Source organism: Balearica regulorum, chromosome 3 (assembly GCF_011004875.1).
Source record: "Balearica regulorum gibbericeps isolate bBalReg1 chromosome 3, bBalReg1.pri, whole genome shotgun sequence".
Taxonomy (NCBI): domain Eukaryota; kingdom Metazoa; phylum Chordata; class Aves; order Gruiformes; family Gruidae; genus Balearica; species Balearica regulorum.
The window spans coordinates 23,495,350-23,513,065 of record NC_046186.1 but is presented as its reverse complement, the minus strand read 5'-3'; the positions used below and the strand labels follow the sequence as shown (position 1 = coordinate 23,513,065).

At 39.3% G+C, this 17,716-nt stretch overlaps 1 protein-coding gene across 4 annotated transcripts in view; it reads right to left on the bottom strand.

Annotated features, from left to right (window-relative positions):
- Positions 1–8,012: 8,012 nt before the first annotated feature.
- MYOM2 (myomesin 2) overlaps positions 8,013–17,716 on the bottom strand; it is an 84,615-nt gene continuing 74,911 nt past the window's right edge. For all 4 annotated transcript variants that reach the window (XM_075747280.1, XM_075747281.1, XM_075747282.1 and 1 more), the window contains 5 exons: positions 15,218–15,381; positions 14,865–14,901; positions 14,719–14,741; positions 13,799–13,854; positions 8,013–9,097 (listed from right to left, as the gene is read on the bottom strand). In XM_075747280.1, coding sequence (XP_075603395.1) covers positions 8,753–9,097; positions 13,799–13,854; positions 14,719–14,741; positions 14,865–14,901; positions 15,218–15,381 — 625 coding nt within the window. In that variant the 3' untranslated portion in view covers positions 8,013–8,752. The remainder of the gene's footprint in view (positions 9,098–13,798; positions 13,855–14,718; positions 14,742–14,864; positions 14,902–15,217; positions 15,382–17,716) is intronic.

Here is a 17,716-nt window from a genome sequence, read left to right as displayed (position 1 = left end):
ATTTTATTTTCCTGCTAATTTTTGTATTCTTCTTGGGACAATGAATGGCCTACTTCAAGCCTCCAGAAATCCATGAATACCTCCCTCAAATTCAGTGACACCTCTTCCCACCATCTGTGAAGGAACCCAGTTACATCCTGATTTCCTTCACCCTCTCACAGATCCATGAGGTTCTCTGTGCTTATCCTGGATTTTCAAGCACCTATTCAGGCATGGAAACAGGTCCATTGTGATAACTGATGGCTATCACTTGTGATTCAGCAAAGGAGGGGGTGGGCAAGGAAAGACTGAATATGTGTGAAAAGACAAAGCACTTGAAAGAATAAATAAATTGAATGGGAAGTCAGCTGAGGCTTGGGAATGTTTGAAAAAATTTTCAAAGTTCAGGTGTGATCTCAAGGTAGGTGACTTCAAGTCAAGCATGCAATAAGAATCAAATGCCTTTTTATTGGCAAAGAAACCATGTGGTCTTTCTTTTTTCAGTGATCTCGCCCCAGAGAACTCCTGTGTAAAGGGAATAAACACAAACGGATGCCTGTGTGCCAAGGTTTTTGCTGTCCCAAATAATTTTTATAGACTATATTGAACAAAGGCTCATGATATAAAATTAGCATAATTCCAAAGAAAGTGTTGGGAACAAATGTTCTTTCTATAGTCAGCACTTACCAACTCCTCTGCATCTCTGAATACATCCTCAGGAACTGAGAGCCTTCAAGGAAATATCTGGAGATGTACAGGTGCAGAAGGCAGTTTTTCCTACATTTTGCACTTTCATATCAGATATTTGTGAAACTGAGGAATAGCTAAGAAGCCATGATGTAACAACCAGAGCATCAAGATACAAGATCATCTGAAAGAACAAAGATGAATATAAGCCAGCTGCCAATCCTGAAATGCCTGTGGAGCATCTGTAATTACAGCCTGAGGCCTCAGGAGGAGACCTGGGAGCACAGTTACTGCAAAGTCATTGGCCCATGGCATTTTCAATTAAAGCCTGTCAGGCCCAAAGAGACTGTGCTCAGATGGAAGAGGAATTACTGGCTGTGCTCTTTGGAATGGAACAGGCCTATCAGTTCACGTTTTGGCATGGGATGGATGTGAGGCCTGAGCAGAGCCCATCAGAAATTATCATGCATAGCTCTCAAAGTGATGGAAATTATGTTTCTGAGGCTTCGGTACTATGAGGTAAGGATAAGGTTCTGAGAAGGGAAATCACAGTTAATGAAATTGACTACAATATAGGTGACTTGATGATACAGGAGACAGAGAGGTCTGCAAGAGGTACTCTCTGATTTGTGACAGGACACTTCAAGCAGTCACCACAGGATGGAACACAGACTCACTTCAGATGAGTAAGCCTGAAAAAGATAAGATCCATAGGAGTTTAGCTGCCTGAAACCAGAAAAGGAGAGCTGTGCATGTAAAACACAATTGTATTTAAAAGGAACACAAAAGCAGGTTTAAGACCTGATGACAAAGTGTAACAGGTCTGCATGCCACACTTGGAGAAAAAAGACACATCCAAGGCAACCAGGAAGCCTATTGACCAGGCTTAAATACCAAACACACTGGAGCAGCAGGGAGTATGCACCAAGAGAAGGAGAAAGGTCTCACAAGAGCCCAACCTGTTCCTAAAAGGTCAGAACATAACCTTTAACAGCAAAAGCTGCCACAGGTGTTTACTGGGTATGACATGGAGGTCTACCCAAAAGCCAAGAAGAAAATCAGGAAGTTTAAGGTCTAAGCCTGCAAAGTGCTGTATACATTACAGAGGAATTCAAGTACTAATGTGCCAGTTAATCATAACCCATTTTTTCCCCCAAGTTACCCAAAAATTTGTGGGAAGACAATCAGTGTTGGATGCTGATAAAAAGGCATCATGAACAGGAAAGGGTCAACATCCAGAAATGCTGGGTTCAGCTACCAACAGTACAGAGACACACAGGCTGCTGAACCAAACATTTAATTTTCATTAGGATAGGTTTGCTTGCTGAAAGTGGTTATGAGAACAACAGGCTATGTAGGTTCAATTATTTACTTACTAACAGGACACTAACTCTTGATGCTATCACATACACATTTCATATGGCTACTGGTGCTTGGACACTTTAGTTACAACCTCTGCTAGTAAATTAACCAGTGCTAAGGCATCAGCACTGAACTCAATTAGCTAGTACATTTATTTATTCAGACTGACCTTAGCAAAGTTTTAGTGCAAGTCAGCTCACACATTCCTAAACACCTCCTGACCTGAAGTTAGGGTGGGCAAATACTGTCTCCAGTGGGCAATTTAGATGACATCAAATTTTGAGGAGGATACTAGAAGAGGTTAATGTAATGTGTACAGGATATTGGCCTAAGGACTAGATAATCAAGCTTGGCGCTGTTTTATTTACTGATACAGATTCTGCCATTAAAGCAGTATCAAAAGACAGCAGACTGAATGACAGAGGAACACAGATCATACCAAGAAACCACCAAGTCCAGACAGTAACAGAGTTGAACAGAGAAATAACTGGGAAGTAGTTAGAGACAACCAGGAGACAGAAACAGACAGGTCAATCCCAGGACCAGGAAGATTCAAGCTTTGGCTGGTCGCTGAGCTGCCTTAGGTACACTGGAAGAAGTTTGGCATATGAGAACCACAGAGTCCTGTTCCCCAGCCAGAGGGTGTGCCTGGGCAGCACGGCAGAGAAACTGCCCGAGGCATGTCTTATGAGGTTAGCAAAAGGGCACTAATTGACCACGAAAGGCTTACAGCATCTATCAATCGAGATGTTGCCACGGAGTGGTGGCACTGAGAGGAGCAAAGGCAGAAACAAGTCCCACACTAACAGCAGCATCACAGCAAATCAAGAACTGGGATGAAGACTTCCATATTTAAAAGAATAGAAGGCCTAACACAATGTCTTGGTAAAGGCCAAATCATGAGAATCAACTATGAGTTGGGACTAGGTGGCAGCTGGAAGTCAGCAAATGCTTGCAGAGAGATTTCAAAATAACATGGATATCAAGGGAGGATAGCAAAGACTGCAAAATACAAGAGTTCAGTAGAGGAAGCCAGCGTATGAAAACATACCAAAAGTTCCAGCTATTATGAAACTTGTCTGTAAATAGATTTTTCAACTAAAGAGCTAATTAAATTAGAGAAACGTGCAGAATTTATCACATCTAACTTCAAACACCAGCCATGTAGATGTCTCCCATCCAACCTGGTTATGCTAAGCTTCCTTTGCAGTCAGTGGAAAGAATAGACATGATTCATCTCACTTATTTGAGACACCTGCTTTAGAATGACATGACTTGTGCCCTACTAGTACTTGTTTCTCTCCATTTTCTAAGAAGGGAGTTTCAGTGATTAGCTCAGATGGAGACATCTGCATGTGGCCTCATAACTCCCAGCCAGGGAGTCGTCTTGTGTTTTACCTCCCATTAAGCACCATGCAGGAGGTTGATTGCCATTTTCATATGTGGAAGGCATTTTTTTCCCAGACAGCAAAAGTGGCACACGACTATGTAGGGCTCTTTTTCACACATTATCTTGCAATCAGGAGGGCTGGCTTTGGGGTTGATTTACAATTGTTGGATTGGCTTTTAGTGCACTTCTTCATTCAAAGTGGTCACTAAGTCAGCAGACTAAAATTTTTATCATCATTTTTACCATGATTTAAAATGGTAAAGAGCTACACTGGCTCTGTCTTTAACAGAAGTTGTAGCTCTTTCCGTCTGCCTCTCTTCTACATGCTGTGTGCACCAACGTCATCGGATGGATAATGGCTTCCCACAGAGGCCCGTGGCAGGGTGGAGGGCAAATTGCCTCTTGGGGGACACTGGTGCCCAGTGAAATCTGCATGGGACAACCCTGATGGATAGATAGTTTAGGGTACCATGGGAAAGGCTTTAGCTGCAGCTGTTAACCATATTACTTCTAACTGCAGTAGGGTGTCTAAGTCTCTTTTTTCTATCAGACTCTCAGCTGTACAATATTAATGTAACAGAGGAGCAACAATGACAGAAAATGAAGTTACATTAACTTAAAAAATGAGACAAGTTTATTACAAGTTAACAGTCCTCTAATGCACCCACACAAAGTTCAAATCTTCATGAAGGAAATGATGTGAGGTCAAATGCGCTATTTTTAAAATATAACAATCTGATAAACCTTGAGCTAATACCCAAGGACAAAGCTGGTACTGAGTTACTGCACATTCCAATGAGGAATGAAATATTAATATAGAAGGCTACTGGTAGTTTCTTACAGGTCTCGACATCACTGAATCTTGCAGTGGCAGTGCTGAGAGCCAGACCCTGCACTCTTTGCTCCCAGACCTCCCATTAATTTCAAATGGAATCATCCCTCTGTAAAGACTGAACAAAAATTGTAGGGCACGGGCCTTGCAATATTAGAAACAGTGTTTTGAAAACCTATGGAAGCTGCTAAGTCTAAGAGGTTTGCCTTTAGAGCTTGAATTCAAATCTCCCTTCATAAATATAGTCAATATGCTGTGGTTTTCATATCCTAAGGAGAAACTTGATGTAACAAGAGTCTTGCAATATTTTACAAGGCATGCTTAACCTCTTAATGTGCGTCATGCAAAGATTAAGAGGCAGTGTTATTGCTTGCAAAATCACCTGCTATTTCCGGGAAACAGTCATTTGCTGGACCTGTCCTTGTCACTGGCATAAGTATAATGCTTTTAATAATCTCCCATTCCCTAAGTGATGTGTTTGCATCAAAATGATGGATATGCTATAGCTGGCAGAATTTTTTAAGATCTGCTCATTTCTATCTTGTTCTTCTGGTGCCATCTAGAGGTTGTATTCTTAGTTCTACAAAACAGAAAATAAAGTGCTTTATTATATTTCAAAAGTTTCCTTTAAAAGCTGTCTGTGCATTAACATCACTCAGGGTGCTATTATCACTGAACCTCCGTCTCCATACAAGAGCAGATTAATGAAGTCTGCACAAGTTTTTGAGCTGTGGGATGCAAGTGAACCTTATGGGTTCGGGAAAGATTTACACTAGAGGCAAATACTGTCATAAAAAGAATCTTTTCCTCGTAAAAAGCACCTGTAAATTGGCCTTAGGAGGAATTTTCATAGAACTTGTTTTCAAGAAAATAAACAGTAAAATAGCAAAACTGATTCAAAGGAAGCAGGTGCTTGGAGAAAAGGCAGCCTTGCCAGCCTTGTAGCAGAATGCCAACATGACAGACACAGCCACGACTTTGGCCCATCAGCACAACTGGCTGACATGTTATCTGCCTAGAAAAGCGCAACATGAAACTCAGACAACACAAAACTCACCAGTGTGACAGAAAATCATTCTAATAGAAGCATTTCTTCTCGAAATAGCTAATCCACTGTAACGCCCCCCTAGGTTTGTGAAAATAACCAGATTCACATCCAGTATAAATTCATCAATCTCCCTTGACCTTAGTGAGAGTAGGCTCGTTTGGCATTAGACCTTCTCCAGCAAATCTTACCTTCTTCTCTTCCCCCTTCAAAATGTTTATTAATTAAACTAATGCTGACACCAAGTCTGTGAAGAGTGTGTGCAAATGCTAATACGCCTCATCATGTATTCCATTGGACTTAATTACCAGAGCACCCTATCTGTCCCTCTAATATCCATCCAATTGTATTGCCCCTCCGGGCAACTAGATGCACGTTCACGCTGAAAAGATAGTCCCTTTTAAACAGAGTTGACCCGATTCATTTCCTAGCACTGATAACAAGATTTATAAATGTGTGCAAAAGAATCAAAGGTACGCTGAACACTGAAAAATGTGAAACAGTTTATAGGAAGTCCTTAGCCTTTTGAATACAATGTTCCTGTGAATGATAATTTCTGTACTTCAGCAGAGGATTAACTGTCATAATAAATTATTTCTGTTTGCCTGGAAGGAAATAAGTGAAGCTTGCTTAACTAAGAAGGCCAGCTAAAGGTACAACCGAGATGAACTCACCTTGTCTCCTGTGCCCAAGGATACCTCTGAAAAGCTGCCATAACATGCAATAATTTGATAGTCTCAGCTAAAATTAACCTGTGTACCGTAGAAGGAGATAAGAATAATATTAAATTCTTGCTGATACTCCCTTTGTATGCTATGGAGACTAGCTCTGATGTTTTGTGAGCCTGCTATAGTAAGATTTTGAAAACATTAAAGGCCTTTAATAAGAAATTAGAATAGAAAATAAGAAAATCTTAGTTATTTTATTGAGATATTTACTGGAGTTCTTGTGATGAAAGATTCATATAAAAATGTTTTCTTATTTTGATAGCTATTTGAAGGATAAATCCTTGTTTTGCTTTGTGTTCTAAAATTTCCTAATTAAACTATCTCAGGGAAATATCATGTTCTTCAGTCTTTAACCCTCTCAGACACTTTCATTCAATGACCAGACACAGAATGTGGTTCTATAGCCACAAGAACTTTTCACCCAAAAGAAGCATTTTTCATTACTGTCCAGTGTAATTCCTGGCTGGTTATACTGTACTTAAATATAAACTCACTGTTCTTTGGCTCTGAGTACACAAATCTTTCAAAAAGCTGTTTATTTAAAATCAAAGCATCTTTTAATAAAGTGTGATTAAAGACTCCTTTCCAGAGCTGGCCTGTTCTTTTTTATCATGACTACTCACAGATATCAATGAGTTGCAAAAGCAGACTTGCATTCTTTCTTACTTGAGGAAGTTGAAACTCCAATGAATTCATCATTATCTGTTCAAACCATCAGGTTCTTAAGTAGTCTACAATATCACATCCTCAATCCCTCCTTCAATACTGAAAACTAAGATAAGTACAAGAAAGGGAGAAAACCTCTCAAACCTAGCATTTAACATGCTTATGTGAGAGGTAGGATGCCTAGGTCTTGTTCAGTCTGTTTACCTAGTCAGACAAAGTAAAAAAAGGATAAAAAGAAGTAGCACTTCCAAATACAGGGAAGACTGTGGGTTAGTGCACTACCCTTGGTGGTCAGAGAAACAGGTTCAAATCCCCATGGATGGAGAGGAGGGGGAAGGACAATGACTGAATGCTGCTCTCCTGTCTCCCAGATGAGTGCTCCAACCTCCTGTATCTGACAGCTCGTAAATTGGCTTCTCATTTCCTCTGCTTTTCATCTGTCTCAAAAATAAAACATTTTTTTAATCAAGTGAAGTATTTATTTGCCAGAAAAAAACAATGGAAGGTCTATGTCACTTAGACGAGGAAAAAAAAAAAAAAAGAAAAAAGCCCTGAGATTAAATTTACTCTGAAACTGTTCATTTTCATGTTTTTTTCAGTTTGTCTGCTGGAAAAATAAAATAAAATAAAAAAGCCAGAACAATTATTTCCATATTTTCCATAATTATGCTGAGAGGCTGTCAGAAACTCTACACTGGCTTTTAGCCATGACCCCAAACAGAAGTTACAGTCCCGATGTTTGTGCCAAACACTTTCATCCAGTTTCTCCAGTGAAAATTTTGCAGAGTGCCATTGCTCCAGGCCACCCCTCATCCAAGCTCCCCTGCCTGCCACAATGTTCCCTTTTCCTCGCATTTGACCTAGAGACTGGGAGAAGTCACAAGAGAGGAGGGATGCATCCAGGATGTTTGTATCTTTCACCAATGTTAACTTACCTCTAGAAGAACTCTTTGCTGAAAGCTGGTTAGCAAATACAAAGGTTCATCTAGGTAGATAAATGGACTTTTGTTGAATAGAGAACCTGATCTGAAAAAGCCAGTGCTGCAAACGCTCAACATATATTAATGGCTGATATGCGAATAATCTCACTGAAGCCCATTCTGTTTGAAAGCTTCATGGTAAGCACATATTGAAATCTTTGCCTAGTAGGACATTACTTCACCCATGGAAGAGTTCTGTTGTTCATTTTGGGTAGAGATGAATCAAAGACATAATTATCCTAAGTGACTGAATTGTATACATGTCTTTTGGTACCCGTTTGAGCTTGCATCTTGACCTGTATTGTAAAGAGTAAAATTAATGTCGCAAGTGCCACCCAGTGACTGTGATTAACCATAATTTGCATTCTTTATTGAAAGTCAATAGTCTGCATCCTACCAGCTGTGAAATTGCGCAATAAGCAATAATTAAACAATGAAAGAGAGTAAACAGAACTAGTTAGGTGTGATTTGGAGCAGTAAGTAGCAAAGGTGACTTTTAAAGTTTTATTAACACAAAGCAAGAAAAACAAAATACAACCATGTGACCTATGCTTCAATGAGTAAACAGTGAACATTTGTAAAACTCTACTGAAGATAAACTCACACTATAAAACAACAATATCACTACTAAATAGAGACTATCCACTAGACTTACATGATCAGACACTTCAAAGCCAAAGAGACTGTGTGTGTAACAAAGCAGAAACTACTTCTGAATATGTATCTAACTGCAGTTCGCTATTTTTAGTGATGGGACATTTGTTCTCAGCGGGTTGTTGGTTTGTTTTGTTGGGTTTTTTTGCAGAGGGTTGGAGAGGACAGAAATGGAGGTTTACTGTAGGTTTGTGCAACCTGCCATTGGGAACCTCTGGCAGGCATTTGGCTTTTTGCAAGTCCCACCCTATTACATATATTCAAAATGAGATTGTTGCAGATGTGTACAGCACCGTAGCACAGCTACCTCCCTAAAGCAAACTCCTAAAAGCTCAGTTTCCCTTTGGACATTACCAATTAGTTACGTGTGGGAGTACCTCAACTACAGCTCATGTATTCTATTCTGTTTGTCAAATGTAGTGTCAAGCTTTACTTGTTACTGGATTTTGCCTTGCCCTCAGGTTTGAGGACTTCTTCTGATGGTGGTATTGGCCTGGGTTTAGCAAGCTGGCCTGGCTTAATTTCAGGCATTTTTTCACCATGTCTGTACACACTTACAGTGACATCCACTGTTTCCCCACCATACTTGTTCTTGACATGGATGCTATATTTGCCCGAGTCTTCTGAGGTCACTCCTTTGATTGTTAAACTGGCATATTTCCCTTGTTCCAGTGAAAATGCATAGTGCTCATTAAATTCAAAAACCTTGTCATTCTTGAACCAAATCACTTCGGGGTCAGGATTTCCAAACACAGTACAGGTCAGATTCAGTGTCTGAGGGAGGAAAAAAAGCAGTAATTTTAAGGATCAGTCAGAATTGTTGAACCAGAATATTCTCAATATTGCTTTCAGGCACTTCTTATTCCTAGTTAATTAAAATAAGACAGGTATCATGTTCTTGAGGACTGAAAAGTAGAGTTCCTATTTTTTTTTCCCTTTGATTCAGTCTTTCCACCATCTTACCAGTGTCTGTGATGCAGTAATAGCCTCAGGGTAACAGTGTCTGAAGATGGTAAGTTGGACTGTCATTACAGTCCTGCCTGCAGGAGACTCCTGACAACCCATTACTCTGACATGAGGTTCAGGCAATGATAGGTTTAAAAACATCCTTGAAGTTTCCCTGTACACAGCAGAGGGGAGAACTGAGAAAATCTTTTCTGACCAAGGCCTCCTGAGGTTATTGCTTTGGATGATAATAATTTAAAAAAAAAAAAAATCACTTAAAAATAGAGTATGTAACATGAATCATTGGACATTGATTCCAGGTGCTTCTGACTAGTAAAATGGAAATATTTCATGAAGATTAAATAATACATAAATGTTGTAAAAGTGTTACACACATGTACAGTGTATTCAGAGAATAGCTAAAATAACCTGCCATCCTGAACCTGCAGTTCAGGTATTTTCCAAGGACTGAACTGAGATTGAAGAAGCCCATAAAATTTTCATGGTTGTTCTTCCAGATTTTTATATAGTCACTACTGAACCCCATTTTGACCGCCATATTTATATGTATATAAGCTTTATGTATTTAGGTACAGGGTGCATTAAGAAGAGTGCAGCCAGCCCTGGTGAGGCCACATCTGAAGTAGTGTCCAGTTCTGGGCTCCCCAGGTCAAAAAAGACAGGGAACTACTGGAGAGAGTCCAGCGGAGGGCTACAAAGGTGATTAGGGGACTGAAGCATCTCTCGTATGAGGAAAAGCTGAGAGAGCTGGGTCTGTTTAGTCTGGAAAAGACTGAGAGGGGATCTGATCAATGCTTATAAATATCTAAAGGGTGGATGTCAAGAAGATGGGGCCAGACTCTTTTCAGTGCCCAGTGACAGGACAAGGGGCAATGGGCACAAACTGGAACACAGGAAACTCTATCTGAACGTGAGGAAAAACTTCTTCACTGTGAGGGTGACCGAGCACTGGAACAGGCTGCCCAGAGAGGCTGTGGAGTCTCCTGCTCTGGAGATATTCAAAACCTGCCTGGACGTGATCCTGTGCAACCTGCTCCAGGTGATCCTGCTTTAGCAGGGGGGTTGGGCTAGATCTCCAGAGGTCCCTTCCAACCCCTACCAGTCTGTGATGACAGAACGAAGGAAATAATCATTTGAGAAGTTGCATTGATTAGTGCCTATTTTGTCCACCTTTGCTTGAAACTCATTCTGCACAAAATTCTGCCCTAGATGATTAAAAGTCACCTTAAGAATTTCACATATGCACCATTGTGTTAGGGGAAAAAAAACCAACCAAACCAAACCAAAACCAATTAAAACCCCCAAATTGATAGTTTCTACCAGAATGCTTCCTTATATTCCCTCCTCTCCATATTCCCCTTCAGGTTTCACAGACTCCTGACCCAGAGGGAGCAGAGAAAGTCCATCTGTGTGCACACATGCGTATTTTTGTACAGTATTTTTCTTGAATTATGATGAATGAATAGCCGTGCCAGAACTCAGAGAAAAAAATAAAACAGCAAGAAATTTTAAGTGATCAAAGGTGCCATACGTTCACAAATAGAAGCAGTCTTGCATACTACATGCCTTCAGAGTCAAAGGGGAATGTTGGAGGGAGATTTACATGGTCTGGGTACAACCTAGTGACAACCTAAGTGTTAGTACTCTTAAAGAAGTGATATCATGTAGGATGTAAAGTTAACTAATACCCTATAGGAACTAGCCTTACTATAAAATATTTAAAAGACTAATGGTGCAAACACGAAAATAAAATATTGGAAAATCAAACTAATGTCTAATTGCGTAAGTTTAAATCTTACCATCCTTTCCGTAACTCAGGCAACATTTCATGACTATTGCCCTCAAAAGTGACCTCATTTAAGAGCAATTAATAATTAATTCATGATAATTAATCAAGTCTTAATAAGTTAATATTAAAAACTTACCAGAGAACAGATATATTCCACAGTCATCTGAGATCATTTGGGCCTGTTCTAATTTATTAAATTATATATCTGACTTAAAAATCTTTTATACTTTCATAAGAAGCACTATTAAAGCTTTGTCTTGTGTCCATACATTTATGTAGTTACACCATTCCACTACATGAGGAAAACGCTCTGCTCTTTTTTTTTCTCGTAGTTACTTCTCACACCTGTACTTATGTGATTCTTGCACGCTACCTGTCAATTTTTAATTTAGAGGTGATTATAAAGTTTCATTTCCTTGTGATCCATTTTGGTTTGCCTGATTTCAGGAACCATTCTCTTCATACATTCAGCTCTATAATCCTCACATGATTAGGCCCCCTTTGAAGACTTTTACTTCTGGAAACTCACTATGTAGCATTTCCTTAATATAAGGTTGTGGGATTTAGGGCATGGCTGTATGAGGAAACATGGACCTGTTCGACCAGGTCCAGAGGAGGGCCACGAAGCTGATCAGAGGGCTGGAGCACCTCTCCTGTGAGGACAGGCTGAGAGAGTTGGGATTGTTCAGCCTGGAGAAGAGAAGGCTGCAGGGAGATCTAATTGTGGCTTACCAGTACCTGAAGGGGCCTACAGGAAAGATGGAGAGGGACTGTTTATCAGGGAGTGTAGTGACAGGACAAGGGGTAATGGGTTTAAGCTGAAGGAGGGTCGATTTAGATGTTAGAAAGAAATTCTTTACTGTGGGGGTGGTGAGGCACTGGAACAGGTTGCCCAGAGAGGTTGTGGATGCCCCCTCCCTGGAAGTGTTCAAGGCCAGGTTGGATGAGTCTTTGATCAAACTGGTCAAGTGGAGGGTGTCCCTGCCCATGGCAGAGGGGTTGGAACTAGGTGATCTTTAAGGTCCCTCCCAACCCAAACCATTCTATGATTCTATGAAGCTGCAGCTAGTCTGTGTATGCAGTCAGGGATTACTTCACCAAGCTGTTTCCTTCCAGTTAGACTGCTTTAAGATGTTGGTCATAGGGTGACTTATACCTAACCTTCTCAGAGACACTTTCTTGCTGTAAGGTTCTTGCTTTGTCTACCACAATAAGCAGCCACTGCATGTGAACACCCATTAGAAACAAAGGAAGGAATGGGCCCAGAGGAAAATCATCTCTGTTTGGTCCAGAGTTGAGTAGCTTTCAGCATCCACTGCAAGGCCCACATGATCCCACTTCTTTCGAAAGAGGCTGCTCCTGAATATCCAGAAAATGGCCAAGTACACAGAAAGTTGGAAGAGTTGTGTGCAACCTCTTACTGCGGTGGTAAGAAATACAGCTTCCACACAAAGCGACACAGCTGTGGTCTCTGAAGATGCACTTCACATGAGACATAAACAGCCTGATCAACATGCTCTTGATAGCCAGCAGATGGTAAGAGTCACATTGGCTCATGAGTTGATCTGCTATAGTGAGTCGGAATGAAAGTTCATCTAGCTCTTTTAGATGTCAAAAGCAACTGCTTAAGAAAGTGTACAAAAATAAAGAGGACAAATACTGTGATCCTATTCCCAGTATACCTTCCTGCCTTCCACAATTTGGTGGCTTATAAACTGGTTATAAGCACAGGTTTTATCATGAACATTGTATTTAATGGTCCCTGCTGGATTTTCTTTCATGATATTGCCTATTTTCTTTTTTGGACCCAAATCTATTTTCACCTAAGGCACTAAGGCAAAAATTAATTATGAGCCACTTGAAAAAAATACTTCCTTTTGATTCTTTAAAGCCAGTAATGACCATGTAATTAGGCACTCCCTAGTTCTTGTGCTGTGAGAAGTGCTGGATAATCATTTCTAAGTACCTCCTCTGCACCATGCACAATGCTGCAGGTTTCTTTTTTTTTTTTTTCCTCTTTCAGTCATTTTTCTTCCCAGACTGAAGATACCTAGTTTCTCCCCTAGTTGTCTTCTGTCTTAGTACCCAGAGAGTTTGGGCTGAGGTTGCATGAGATCCCACTCCACCATGACAAAAAGCCCAGTAAGGAACACTAGTCTGTCAGCATCATGAAATTTCATCTCCAGTAGTCAAGATGACCTAGGAAAGGACTTTGTGAAGATTTACCAATTTTGACATTGTATCCTGGTGTTTAGTTATTATTGATGTAAAAAAATATGTGTATCATTGGCCTTCAGTCTCCCATAATTATATATTGTAATGGGGCTGGATGCCAATATAAAGGAAGAGGGAACAGGGCAGGAGTCGGTTATCCCTTTGAACTGCTCTGCTCAGTAAACAGAGCTGAAAGCCAGCCCAGATTTGAGTATGCAGTTAACTCAGAGCCTCTACATAATCAGCACAAAAGGCCAGTTCCTCTTGAGGCTGACCTTGCTTGCCTAAGATCTGAATCTTGAGGCTGTGCCTCCTCTGACTGCACAGAGGTGTACCTATGCTCACTTGTGACTTTCCATGTGTCTCAATTAAATTACTACCGTTAGGTGGTTTAAATTGTCCTCCTGCTCTCTGATTCTATGAAATCATCTGCATTCACTCCCTTTTTGCCATTAAAGCAAATCTCTTGACAATCAGCATGATTCAGTGACAGAAACTGTCCTTACCTTCCCATCCATTATAGTAACAACGTCAGGCAAACCACCAATGACTTTACCACGATCTAGGAGTTAAAGAAAAATATGTGGGTCATGTGAAGTTTAGAACTCAAAGTTACTCAGTTTTTAATGATTTTATAACTTGGTGCCATTTTAGTCACAACTTTTGTTTGGATTTATCTTTAAGAAAATGCACTTCTTGGTTAATTAAATATAAAATAATACAATTATTGTGATATTTTGTGTTATTTCTTTTTAATATATTTTATGGTCCCCTCAGCTTTTTTAGCAGAGATTGTGCTACACCATTCTAAACTGATATACATAACAACCTTGAAGCTACTGCTGAGCTTGACAGTTTGTGCTTTGGGCACAGAGCAAAGCAAGGAAGATGCTTTTAGCATCTTGGTGGTATCTAAGATCTAAGGAAAATTTGTTCTGCCACTCTCTTTGCGGGCAGAAGCATCTTGTCATTACCAGGGGAATTGATATCAAAGTACCAGAATTCCTACAGCCCCAAAAAGTAACAAGCTTCCCCACTGTCTGTGTCTCAGCAAGCAGTGCACCCAACAGGCATTAGCAGGCATTTTACTTAATAGTTAGATCCCAATATTTAATATCATCATCAGCTTTCAGAGTCAACACCTCCTTGTGTGATACCCAGAAGCTCACACCTCGCAAAACCTCTGCAGACACAAGAAGATACAGCGGAGGCTTGCAAAATGTGTAAAACTTTTAGTGGGTTTCCATTGAAATTAAAGGCAAATAAACCCACAAATTACTATTATTATTGCAGTATTATGCACTAACAGGGGATTTCTGCAGCCACAGAACCCTGAAAGCTGTGACAGCATATCATGATGGATGCCTTAAAGAGAACACTAGACTACATTGTAGAACACCTTTGATAAAATGTAAGATAAACTTACTCTTCTCAGCAAAAGCAGCTGCCCTAAAATTGTTGAGGAGGAGAGGAAAAGAAATATATAATGTTATTAATGAAATTATTAATATTTTTTCCATAAGTTAAGACACTACTGTTACAGCATTAAAATGCAAAAGATATAGTGCTTACTTGAGTCGCTGGAATTCTGCATATGCATCATCAAAAGCTGTAACAAAACAGTTGAGAGACCATAACTTGCATTTGGGGCTCAATATAAACATTTAAACACATACTCTTGTTAAAGCTCTTTTAAAACCCATACAGGGTTATACAATATCAAAATGGGAAACCAAACCCCTGTAACCCAATGCCATTGGTGGTGAAAACAGATACAAGACTAAAAATATCATAACAGCTATACAACTAAACTGCAACTGGTTCTGACCAAAGGCTTTCTCTTTCTACTGTTATTCCTCTCCTTATTACCAGTTAATTCTGTTTAATCCATGAAAAGCCTCCATATAAGGATCTTATAAATATACCTTGTCCAGACAGATCAAGTGTGCGTTTGTAGGATTCCTTGTCGCCAAAGATTTCAAAGGTGTAGTTCCCCTTATCCTTTTCAGTGGGTTCACATATCTGCAGCCAGGCAACATCTTCTCCACCTCCAATCTTCATCTTTTCACCAGAAGAAATCTTAGATTCCCTTGAAAAAATAAATACAGATTAGTTTGAACATTCTTTTCATGTATATTCTCCATAGGAGATCATCTGAAAAAAGTTAAAAAGGATAACATACTATTCCTAAACTACAGATAAAGTGCAACTACTGACAGCAATTTCACAGGAAGTTCTTTTCCTCCTAGTGGGGGTATGAAACCCTTTGGAGCCATTAACTTGAGCTTTCATTCCAAAGATTAACTTGTTCACCCTCTTCTCGTTCTCCTTCTCTCCGCACGCACAATCTTCTGTGTTTATATCTATATGCACATACATATCTGCATCTGAAAATGGTGCACGACTTTAGAGTTCTGTAAACTTCATACACACTACCATGGAAAACATCAGAATAGTAAATTAGAGGCAAATAACCTTTTCTGATGAGGAAAAAATCTTTATCTTTCATTAACTTCAAAATTGATGAAGAAAAAAATAAAAGAATAGAATTTAGAATGTATTTATAATTTAGATTTTATAATTAGAATTTATAATAGAATTGCATAGAATTTATTATTCTTACATCAAGTCAAAATACACCTTTGTTTTTTTTAAGAACAAGACAAGAAGCAAATTTTCTAACTGCAGATAATTAATAAAGAGGTCTTTAAAAACCAGTAGCATTCTATTGATCTATCATCTGTTTCTAAGCTAAGAACATAAGAAATGCCCTACTGATTCAGATCAGTGGTTCTTCCGCTCCGTAATCTGTCCTGAAGCTATTTAGGGAGAGCGTGCAATGCTTCATAGCTAGAGAGTTACTTGGATGGGAAAAAAGGAATTTTTACTATTTCTTTTTCTCTAAGTTGACTACATTGAGTTCAGCATACCAAATTAGATACCTGGGTAGAAACTACTATATATTAGAAAATACTACATATAATATTCCCCACTGTGCCATGAGTGGATGATGCATGCTGGCTTTAGGACTTATTTTCCCTGCTATGGATACTTCAAAGCTAGATAGAAATTTGCATGGCATGTTTCATGATGTGCAGACAATGGTAAAAAAACTATGGATGGTCTAGCCTTTCATTTTTTCCAGGAAAAATATTGCTAGAACTCCATTTAAAAGAGCCAGGAGGTTTGGAAAGGCTGGGAGAGGTTGGTTCATTTGTTTGTTTGTTTTAGTCTTTGTTTTAGTTTTAATAACTTTGGCTTCTAATCATTGTATTCATGGGGGAATTGAAATTTTATTTGTTCAAAATCTGTGTTCAATGATCTTCAAGACAATCAATGTGTAAGACATTATAAAATCTGAAATATTAGGAGAGGGGGAGGTATCTGTCTGTAAATATAAATATGCACACTGATATTTCCTTCTTAGCCATGTAGCATTCTCTATTTTTGTATTTCTATGAACTGGATGGTGAGATGGAGTAAGTCACTTTTAAAACTCAAGCAGACATAGTAAAAGACAGAGGCAAAAAATATTTTTCTTTTCCTTTCCATCGTATTAGTATCACATTTATTGAAAGAAGGAGCAGAACTTACTGAATACAAAGCTTGAGTTATGAGCACAGCTGCATACCCTTGCAGAAGTGTTCTCGAGCTCCCTGAATTTGATGATCACTGACACTTTTCTTGTGTTCCTGTCTTCACAGAAATCAAGGGCTGGACAGCATTGTAAAACTAGGACAACATGCTAATAAAGCAGCCTCTTCCTGTCCAAGTCAGACCAGTTCACTGTGTGTCATCTTTGTAGGCCATCAAGGAATGTGAAAGTTGAAACCACTTGAAGAGTTTTAAAATCCTTCCAAACCTTACCTGCAGTTTCAAACAAATGAGGGCCTGACACAGCAAAGCATTTGAACACACATTTAACTGTAAACACACAGATGAATAGAGTGCCTCCAAAGTCAGAGATTAATGTAACATGAGGGTGGAAAACTATCAGGAACTTTAAAGCTCATTTCTTGACATAATTTCAGCACTGAGGGCTATTCTCAAAGTATTCTGTGCCCCATTTAACATCTTTTCAAAGAAGATGAACAGAATTAAATATTTTGTGTTACTTAAGACTGTATCAGTTTGAAAAAAAAAAAATCCTTTCTTAATACAGGCTTTTATTAAACTGTGAGAGCAGATCCTTGGTATTCACCTAGTACTGGAGGAGAATTTCATCCATTTAAAGAAAAGGGCAGCCCTGAATGGAAAACGATGCTCGAATATTTTGTTATATTTGAACCAACCAGATAATATAATGGAAGACAAACAGTCCTGTGTTGAATAAGAGGCTGGAATACTGTAGATTATTTTTTTTTCCCTGGCTGTTACAGCCCTCCTGACAAGTCTGTTAATATTTCTATGTACTCTTTATATGA